Source organism: Cucumis melo, chromosome 8 (genome assembly GCF_025177605.1).
Source record: "Cucumis melo cultivar AY chromosome 8, USDA_Cmelo_AY_1.0, whole genome shotgun sequence".
Lineage (NCBI taxonomy): Eukaryota > Viridiplantae > Streptophyta > Magnoliopsida > Cucurbitales > Cucurbitaceae > Cucumis > Cucumis melo.
The window spans coordinates 24,583,093-24,594,330 of NC_066864.1; the positions used below are offsets into that span (position 1 = coordinate 24,583,093).

The window sequence follows — 11,238 nt, forward strand, 5'->3', positions numbered from 1 at the left end:
TAAATACTTTGAATATTTTTTTCAATGTATATGAACACACATTTAAATATAGAGATTAGCAAATGTTCCTCTCTTAATCAAATCTATTTTTGCATTAATATCTGTGAAAAAATCATGAGGACGTCAATGAAGAACATGATCGTTCGGTTTGTAAAATAAAGATAATGAAGAACGTGATCGAATTGCACATCTATTTGTCTAGTTGATATTATATTATCTCGAAAAAACTTATTGATCTTATTTATATTTTGTTGATAGAAATCAATTTTTTTATGGTTATGTATTTACATTTTAAAGATATTTGTGCTTTTAAAATTGAATTTCTAAAAAAAATAATACAAAAAATAAAATCAACGTCTAGTTTAAAGTAACTAAAAAAATTAATGATTTCAAGGTAAGATCAATTTTAAAATATATTTATAAAAAAAAATTTCAAAATGTGTGTATTTTTCTATGGAATTAGTTCATAAATATAATTGAAACCAAACACAATTTTGCATATAAATATTTATAAAGAAGTCAAATCAAACATGTTAGTATTTAGATTTTAAACTCATTTTATAAAAAAATATAGAAAGTTTACATTTTTAAGACTGATGTTATAAATGAATCAAACACGTGTATAATTAGATTAAAAATTAAAAATTGAAAGCTCATGCACGTACGGTACTTGATCATCAATTTTCTACGGACTTCCAGAAGATGAGATATTTTCCAGTTGCTAGTTCTATTTTCATTTGTTTTTCATATTTCAAACAAACTTTCAAACTAAACTTGTGATTTAACCTAATAATTACATTTATCTTTTTATACAAAAATTAGAACCTGATTGATCTGCTATACATTGACCTCAAAATATTAACAATATATTAAATTTTACGGGATTGAATTTATTAAATTATACAACTTCCGCCCAAATTCATAACAAAATTTCACATGTAATTTCCTTTATATATATATATATATATATATATATATATAATAGCACATGCAAAAGTTGTGTAGTATTTTCACCTAAAACAAACAACAAAGTCAACTGCCACAATTAGGCAATAGGCAGAGCGAAATCAACTCTATTAAGATGAAATTTTGCTTACACACCTAAACCCCATGGGAAGCCAAGAATAGACAAGATCATTAACAACAATTTCCTAAAGTGGTCTTCGAAACGCATTAATTAATCAAACTTGTTAGTATCAGCTTCATTGCAAAAGTTGCAAACATGACTTGGTAATTATGTTTGAGAAAGTCATAAAACTCCCAAGGGTCGACAATTGAATAAAAACAATATCAATGTTCTCATTCTCAAATCCGTCTCAAATCTAACGGCGTTCGAGAATAGTGACATGAACCCGCTTATGATAATTTAATGTAATTTTGTTGTAAAGGTTGCCCAATCCTTTACACTGCTGTGTGTAAATCAGTATAATTATGATTTGAGGAAAAGAGGCTCATTATAGCGATCATTCTAATCTAGATTAGTACCCCCCAACCAAATTGAAAACAAGCAAGATCTCTCTTTTAAAACAACTTGTTAATACTTTCTTTTTTCTTCTTTTTCCATTTTAATACCTGAAATCTTTTGACTGGTAATACCATACTAGTAATGTCTGTATTTTACAGAGGAAAAATCACTTACATTGACTTAGCGGAAAGTTGCACTTCGGTTTCCAGTTGCAGGGAAGGCATGGCGTCGTTTGCCTTGTGGTAATTCCACAGTGCTGCTGTTCTTTTGAACTCTATCTAGACCTAAATCTAACTTTGCCCCAGCATTCTTTGATGCCTTTGGATCTTTGTCGTTCTCAGGCTCCGAGTCTTCCTCCAAATCTTCTCCGAATACCACTTCTTTCCTTGCTGCTTCATAGTCGAACGGTTTGATTTGCAAAAAGTCACTTTGGTTTCCTGGATTATCAGTTTCCCCAAGGTTCATAGCTTGTTCATTCGAATTCAAACATTTTTGAAAGCTAGAAGACAATTCAGACAAAGACATTGGTTCGTCGTCATCGTCAATTTCAAGAGGTGAACTAGCACTTAAACCCTTCAACTTTGGCTCATCGGTGGCTTCATCAACAGCACGCAATTCTTCATCTTCATCTCCGTCTTCGTCTTCAACATTGTCATCTGAATCATCTTCCAACATGATAATCTCATCTGTCGGGAAGGGTTTTGGAACTGGCACTGCAGGAGGCTCTACATTCGTGCTTTTGGCTGACTCAGCAGCAGGTAGTTCGGAATTTTGAGTTTTTAATGCAGTCACAGTGGTTGGTTCTGCAACTGACTTCAACTGCTCACTTGTTCCCAAGAAAGAATGAAAGGGTAGGGTCACAGAAGATCTGATTTTATCCAACTTGCTTTCTTCCTTATCCTAAAAAAATTAGGCAATATAGATGAGGCCAGCTAAAGGGGAAGTAAAAGAAATGGTATCTTACACGTTACACCAAAGGGACCTACCTTTTTATCAGTATCTAATTTTCTCTTTGGGGCCGAGTTTCCCAACAGTGATCCAAGACCTCCTCGGTTAGTCTTCTTTTGCAACGAAATGTTCACTCCAGTAACCTGAAACAGGAAACCATAGAGTATAAATATCAAGCAAAGTTCAAATTAGTCTCTAACCATGGTTACTTAGAGATATTTCAATACATGTGCTACTGGATATTTATCGCCATTTGAGTGTTTGCTCGGCTCCGATGTTGTTGGGCCCACTTGAGAGATATGTCTACTCCCATTTAGAACTGGATGCAGAGAATGATCTACCTTCACACATTTACCAGGTACGAAGGGTCGGTATCCACATTCCAAGGGTGCAACTTTAGACTGAGAAGAAGGCGAACAAACTCGATCACTGGGAGTATTATCAACAGCACTGTTCTTCATATTCAGGATTGTATCGGGAATATTAGTTTCTTGGTGTTCATTAGCTGATGCATTTTCTTCTGATGCCTGTCGATGAAGAGTGAGGGCAATTGAACACTAAAAAATATCACTACCAACAACGTAGAATGAAAAAAAAAAAAAAAGATCCAAAGTTCTCAATTTTTTTTCTGCGAACAGGCAAGTTAGGATAACAATTAAAAGATATATTAGACTTCCAAATTATAATATTAATCAACTTACAAATAGAATGAAAAGTTTGCAACTCGAAAGATCAGTTGTTAGTCAGTCAATATCCCTCGGGATTCCAGAAAGAATTAGTTAAGTCCTTTTAGTTACAAACCCAGAAGCCACAACAATCCTCCTTAAGTCCTTATTAATCCTAGACACAGCATAAAGCCGGTGACAACAAGAATAAATGCCCCTTCATCTCATTTATTTCTAACATCTAATGGATTAATACTAGCACTAATTATATCTCTAATCACCACATATTAATTGAAGGTCATGCCCTTAAATACTTAGGGAAATGTTTTGAGCTCGTTAACTATAGTTATGTAGTTTTAGGTGGTGTGACTGTTACTTTAGTTAATCAACAGCATGGGGTTACAAGCATAAAACTTACCGCCTCTGCTCGGACTTCCTTCAAACGCTGAGCAGCCTCTTCAAATGCACAAGAATTAAGCATCGAATGCCTAATGATGGTAACAATTGAAGCAAGATTCCGCTCAATATATGGATGCTTTGATTTCAGTAGTCTACGTAATTTGTTAACAGTGACAGGCATCTGTTTGGCTTTAACAATAAGAAAAAGATGTTAAAACTCTGCAGTAAGCCACAAAAATATAAGATCATTTCCAACAACGAATGCCAGTATAGCTTTCCCAGTTACCGATTTCCAGTAGCGTTTTGTTTGGCAATATGTAACCAGTACTTTCATCCTCTGCACGAGCCACAACATCTCGCCACTCAAAGAGACCCTGTCACGTGTTGTCAATATTAAATAAGGCTATTTATTTTCCAGTGACATAAATTGAATAGGAGATATGATCTAGCCTCTAACGAATTAGGTTTTTTTCTTTCCAAACAATTTACAGCCAATTTATGTCATTTCTAAGAACGTTTATTGGAGCTGGAGTTAGTGGTACTCCTGCCAAGTGGGAAATGGCTCTTTTGTCTTTTAAAGGGTTGAGTAGAAAGGTGACGACAAGTCTAAGATGTTCTTAGATTTTATCAGATAGCGGATTCTACCAAGAGTGCTGGACTGAGACAGACAGACATACGGTTGGAACCTCAAATTTAGAGGAAAATTGTCACACATTGGCTGTGAAGAACGGTTTTGCACTAGCAATCCATTTTTTTGCTGCAAGAGGTCTTTTTTCTAATTTTATTAGCAAATTGGCTGCACAGCTTGACCCCATTTTTTGGCATTAAAGAAGTAAGATATTTGTAAGAGGTCGTCATCCCTGTTACCATGTAGATGCAGATAGTACTACAGATAAAATGTAAAGTGCAGGAAAGCTTACTGCAGCAACAGCAAGCTGTTGAGCATCGAAACCAGAACCCTGTAACCTATATTAAAATAAATAGAAATTAGTATATTATTTACGAAAACCTAAATTTTTCACAAAATGCAAAGCGTAAAGAAAAAGAGAGATTTCACCAGCAGGAGGAGAAGTGAAGAATAGCAAATGGTGATGTCCTTTTTACCCAAGAATGGAGAAAACTAACCCGTATACATAAAGATATGAACTTTCTGTCAACAGCTCCTTCTCGTAAAGATGCATGCATACGTCATGACTTCGCTTGTAAACCTACAAGGTTGGTTCATCAAAAAAAAAAAAAAAAAAGAAGAAGAAGTAACAAAATTAAAGGTGATCTCCTATATCGAACCACATCGAATATCAGATCCCCAATTTCCCAAAATCAATTAAATGTGACACCAGAAAAGGGCTTTCATCTCAAATATCAATCCTGGAAATATGGTAAAAAAGAGATTTATAATTTCAGTCAAAGATGCAATTAGCAGTGCCCTCTTAATTGAAAAAAAACAAAAACATAAAAGGTCACGATAAAGTTGGAGCAACTCAAAAAAAACTTCTGATGAGAAACAAAATATTTCATTGAATATATGAAATATACCAAAGAGGCACCTCCTCATTACACCATTACACTGATAAAGATGTCAACTTTGGTAGCAGAGATACTGCTATAGTATCAAACGACTACAATGAAGCTTGGGATTGGCTCATTATCATTATGTTAACAAAGAGGGTGCATCAACAATGTGAGCTTGAACATTTCCTTTTGCTGGATGCTCATTGTGCATTTTATATCCTTCCATTCTGTCTCAATAGAAAGTGGGTTTTGTGATTAGAAAAGGAGAGAGAGAAGGTGGAAAATGCCCAATTCTCATCTTTTATGGGTCAATGCGGCAAAAGCTATTCTTGCTAAAAATTAGTTTGAACATAACCAAAAGATCTTTCAAGACAAGATCTTCTTTGTGGTTGGAGTGTTTTCAATTAGCTTTTCTATACAAGACTTCATTTATTTTTCATGAATTAAGTTTTATGTTCAGCTAAGTTAAGTTTGTATTATTACTTTTATTTGTGTGAATGTATTTTGAGCATTGGGCTGTTTTTCTTTTCATTGCATCAATAAAAAGTTTGTTTCCTTATCACGTAAATAAATATTAAAAGACAAACAAACAAACAAAAAATTCTTCAAGTGACACTCGACTTTCCACGACGATGAGAGAAAATGTGTAATAGGGCCAGTGCAGCAAGAAACTGATATGCTTGTAGTTTGAGTAGAACCATAATTTTTGCATCAAGAGCAAAAATTGGTAAGGAGGTGCTAAGAAAGCAAGGATTATATTTCTTATTTAAGCTCTCCCTATCAAAGTTAGATACCCCGAAATGAATAACTTAAATAGATAACTGCTTTTTGGTAAGCCCCTAAGAGTTAGACTTTGATGTAGCTACAGTAGTTAAAAGTAAGCTTTAATATAAGTCAAAAGTTAGCTTTAGTTATAGTTTTCAGTCATCACTTGACCGGCTACTAGTTAATACTTCGTAAGTTTTTGAACGTTGTGTTGAGCCTATATAAGGCACCCCATCTTCAATTAATATTAAGATTTGAGAAGTATTTTCTTTCAAGACTATCTTCAAGAATCAGTTTCATCAGACTTCTTCCATATCCAAGTTCAAAAAAGGAAAACATAAAGTGCAACCCATTTTTTTGTTTTTCTTTCTTTTGAGGAAAACATGAAGTGCAACTTTTGAGATCTTACTGGCGACAACCCAATATCTATACCAAATAAGACATAGATCACCTGGAAGAGTGTAAAACAAAACAAATTTCACAATGTTATTAGACAAATCTCATCTGGCAGAATAGTCCTAAACTAAAATTTTTAAAGAGCTGAAGATGATGGTGGTGGGTGGCGATGCAAACTGTAGTTTTTATTTCCATATTTGTAGTAACGTCTTGCTTTAGAAAAGTGGCAGAATGAAAGAATGAATATAATCTTAATCCAACAAAGGTACATACACTTTTCCATCAGCTCTATATCATATCTCTTAGCAGAATGAAATCAATTCAGATTCCAAGTGTTTTAAGAACAAGTAATATTAGAAAAGGAAAGGAAAAACTCAATATCCTATCATTTGAAGAGAATCTACACTTTGTAATGCAAACGGGTGGATCAATTTTAGCAGCACGCTAAGTATATAACGGTAAGAACGAAGCTCAAACACATTTCGCTAAATCCAAAAATTTCTGTTTTTTCCTAACAAAATAGCAAAAGATGTCAATAGCAACTATACCTCTACCAGAGGAGGATCAGATTCTTCAGCTTCATGAGGCATTGAGGACAGTTTCATCCTCATCAAATCGTAAATATATAACAAATAATGTGTATCTTCCCTTGCATATCTGTGATTAAAAGATATGGAGTTAAAGAAAAGTTAGTAAGGATGTGATGAAAAATGTCCAACCAAAGAAAACTTCAAGCAATATCACATGCTTTAAAGCATAGACTTGGGTACTTTGTTCAATACATCCATGACTTGTTGGACACTTACAGGGAAAATAGAACACTAATTACACCAAATACTCTTACAGAAATCTCCATATGAGAAAAATTGCACTGATCTTTTAACTTAAGCATCATTGCATAACAGCGCCCTATTTTCTCCTTATTAAGTTTGTTTTAAATGTAGACCACAAGCATAAAGACTTTACAACATTTATCTTATCTCACTTTTCAACTTCACATGGTCAAATCAAATGCATCCACAGAAAGATTACTAAAGAAGAAAAATAATAATGCAATAGAATAACTGGCACCCTCCCGAGGAGAAAAATATATAAATAAAGGTGTAACTAATAGGAAAAAAAGGAAAACAACATGACAAGAACCAATGACGTTTATACCTCACCATCTCCTCAGGGAGAGGTCTTAATCTCCAGTCTGCATTTTGGTACCTGTAACAAATTTAAACTGTTAAAGCTACAGAAAAAGACCCATTCAATTCCACACATGAAGTATCCAGATGCAGAGAGAGAAAGTTCCTACTCTTTATTTGCTGCAACACCACAAAAGTGATGAAGGAGATACTCCAGGCTATTTCTTTCCAGTTTTAATACTCTCGAGGCCTGAGGAGGATAAAAAATGTGTGAATAAAGTAGAAAGTTATTTGCCCTCTTAAAGTTAAAACACAGAAAAATAAGGCCCTGCATTCTCAAAAGAAGTCCAAAGATAGATAATCCTTGAAAGAAAAATTAACCATAAATCAATCACTTATTCCGGGAAACAAAACCCAAGGGCCACCAGTTTAAAAAAATGATGGCCAGCAATGATAAATTTTTTCATAATCAGAAATTCAAAGTCGTTCTAGCTCCTATAATCATTGGAAAACCTGTTATCAAATGTCAGGATACATCTGATTTTGTTTTACAAGATAAACAGAAGTTGCTTAATTTGTGAAGCCAAAGATAAAAGGTGATGATAAAAGAACAAAAACACCCGCTCACATAGTAATTTGAAGATATTAAAATACTAACGCAAGAACTAAAGCACAAGTGTAAATAAAGGAAGAATAAGTAGATACAGTAACCTGACCACAATTTCTTTTCCAGATTTAACAAAATGATAGACAAAAGGACACATGGGCAAAACCTCTCAATTCCACAATTAAAAGTGGAAAAAAAGGATAGAGGTCCCATCTTATTTACTATTTGTTTTGGATAAAACTATATACATCTGAGGGGACAGGTTAATGCAAGAATCTAGGAATGTAATTTTTTTTTCTAAACGGAAATGAACTTTTCAATGATACACCTATGAATGAGATTGTAACCTGGAGAACATTATCTTAATGTAGACCTAAGAGAATTTAACAAGAGGAATAGCCCTAAAAAGACAAGAAAAGAAACAAATACTCGAATGGATCCAAGATAATGGCTTTAAAAACACCACCTGTCCAGTGTCAAATAAGTTGCAAATATAAATCCCAAAATCTCGTTGAAGCCATACGACGTCTCGATCTGCTCCATGCAGCACCTAGATGAGTATGAATATTATAATAAAACCCCACACAAACTAAGCTTCAATGTATCAACAAAAAACACTTCATCTCCAACTTTCACCTTTTTCTTTGAAGGATCCTTGAAAACCTCTCTCAGATAGGGCCCTACATGAATTCTAAGCTTCAATGTATCTACAACATAATCCTCAGTTCTTGTAGAAATTTGCATCAGACAGGTAAGTCCTTGAAAAGATCGATACTGATTATGTTCCAAATCAACCTAAAAAATCAATAGAGTGCATTAAATGACAGAACACAGAAATCAAAATTAGAAAGTAAATGTGAATATAGAATGCACATCAAAAGTCAGTGTTAGATATTTATACATAAAACCATACCATTAGAAATTAGTTTTACTAACTGTACTATGTTTCGTTGCAAATTAAGGCCAACTCTGGTTTATTTCATAATAGTGCAGCTAACCTTGAATTCATATTTATGCATTTTATTGATTCCCTGCCCAACTCAAATTAATAATGCAAACATGAAAGTTTGGGAAGTAAGCATTTGGTACCCCAAAATAATTTAAAACACTGTCTACATACGGTCAATTCTAATTAATTCTTCTTTTTTTCTTTAATAGAAATAGCTACTTTCATTAAAAAAAAAAAAAAAGAAAGAATACAAAGGCATACAAAAACAAGCCTATGAGAACAAACCCCAATAGAAAGGGCTGTGCAATTATGTAGGATATTGCCTGGAGAATAATAACAAAAAGTCTTCAAAACCAAAGCCCAAAGAGAAACATGGAACCACGTCAAGGATCATACCTCACAAGGTTCCCTATCCTATCTATACATCAAACATTCACGAATAAGAAAACGGCCTTTATCTAAAATTGTACGAGAAAGACCTTTCTACAAAATTGAATTACTGACAATTCCTTTTAATCATACAGGCTTACTAATTATGAGTCTATGACACAAAATTAAACTAATAACAATTCCGTACCGCAAATTCGTTCACCCCTCGCAGTTTAGCTGCCAGTTCCTTCAAATCATTGACTTCCTCTATGAATTTGAAAGGAGTACAATCCAAAGATGGTGGATAGATAGGTTGAAAATCTTCACTAATCTTATCAACAAAGTCCAATACAGAGAACTTCTCCTGCACAAACAAGTAAATTGAAGTAAGCAACAACTCTCAGCTTCCACAAAACATTGAAATTCCAATTGCTATCCCAACTAAACCACAGACCAAGTTAACAGAAGACAAGCCAAGAACTTCTGGCCAATAAAATTGGGTCCTTTTTGGAAGCCATTAAAATTTAGGCTTTAAATTTCCAAAATAAGCTAACTAGCCAAGCACAATCTCCTTCCTCCCTTGTAATCAAAGAAAATGAAAAACTAATACTTTAAACCATAACAGCCAAAGGAGGTTAAACTAACCAGTGGATGTACAAACCGGGTGCCATCTTCACTCCTCTGCAACCAGACATGCTCGAAAGGCTGATTAGAATTATTAACCAAAATATTAAACTCGTCCTGTGGTCTACGGATAGTTGGTATATGAAATGGCACTTTCGGCTTCACCCCTAAAGTTTTCCTATCCTTGGTAGCAACCTTCACACTCGACTCAAAACTCGAATCATGCATCTCATCTTCATGAGTCGGAGTTTTCTTCTTCTTCCCACACACTAACTGAAACCCATCATCAGGGTCTGCCGTCAAAGCCACTGCCCTCCCACTCTCCTCCTGCTCCTCCTCCTTCCGAATCTTCTGAAACTCATCCAGCGACACATCGAACCGTTCAAAAATCTCATCATTAACATTAACCAACCAATCATACGCGTCGTCGGTATCCTCAGGGTACGCCATTTCCCTATCCCAAACTTCGGCGGAAGAGCCAATGGTTTCAAGCATCGATTGAGATTGGCGCTCGATGGTACGTATTGGGATTTTGAATTCGTCAAAGTTGTAATAAAAGTGAAAGTCTTTTTCGGCCGGAATGGCCCGAGAAGAGGCGGCGAGCTTGGAGAGAGACGAACCAAGAGAACCAGTGGTTAGGGATTGGAGAGTCTGAGCCTTCTGAGAATCAGACTGATCGACGTCCATGTTGTTGTAAGCTCAGAGATGGCTCGCCGGAGATGAGAGCGATTCCCCGTTGAGGTTATCGACGGTTAGGGTTCCGGAGAAGAACTTTGTTTCGGCTTCCCATATACTTCACTGTGAGAGAAAAGAGAAATGAGAATAGAAGTGAGAGAAAATATTAGGGTAGAGAGAGAAGGGTATGTCACGTGAGAGGACGAATGTGCACGTAACCTTGATCTTGGGGAGATTATGTTATATTATGTTATGAATAAATTAGGTTAAATGAGCATATTTGAATATTTTTCAAAAAATAATATTATTTTAATAAGTAATGACAATTGAAATATTTACGGCACCAATAACAAATTCTAAAAATTTACCCATTTTTTTAGATATTTAAGATTTGTCTTTCCATCTTTTTCTTCCCTATGTGATTTTTTATTATATCTTCTTTGTTCTTTTTTTTTAAACAGATGTGTATAAAGAATCTTGAAAAATTTCTTTTTAGAATAAGAAATTTTGGACCAATCACGTTATTTATAAAATTAATAATAAAAATAAAAATAATTGAATTTGGAATTAACTAAAAAAATTGGCATTTGCAAAAATAACAAAAAAATTTATAATAATAAGGTCAATGTTACTACATTTTCTAAATTGCAAATATAGTAAATTTAAAAACAAATAGCCCTTTGATAGTTGTTTGATAGTCCTTTAATAGGCGTTTGATGCATCTAATTACTCAT

General features: G+C 34.3%; 1 protein-coding gene across 1 annotated transcript; it reads right to left on the bottom strand.

The window, feature by feature from the left end:
- Window positions 1–1,519: 1,519 nt before the first annotated feature.
- LOC103485997 (protein RRP6-like 2) lies at window positions 1,520–10,721 on the bottom strand. Its single transcript, XM_008443780.3, has 14 exons — window positions 9,851–10,721; window positions 9,414–9,569; window positions 8,524–8,682; window positions 8,354–8,437; window positions 7,451–7,530; window positions 7,309–7,359; window positions 6,699–6,807; window positions 4,603–4,685; window positions 4,398–4,443; window positions 3,764–3,851; window positions 3,497–3,666; window positions 2,641–2,940; window positions 2,452–2,556; window positions 1,520–2,365 (listed from the first exon to the last, which is right to left on the bottom strand). The coding sequence occupies exons 1-14, from the start codon at window positions 10,514–10,516 to the stop codon at window positions 1,646–1,648; spliced, it is 2,817 nt and encodes a 938-aa protein (XP_008442002.1). The 5' UTR covers window positions 10,517–10,721; the 3' UTR covers window positions 1,520–1,645.
- Between the last annotated feature and the right edge of the window lie 517 nt (window positions 10,722–11,238).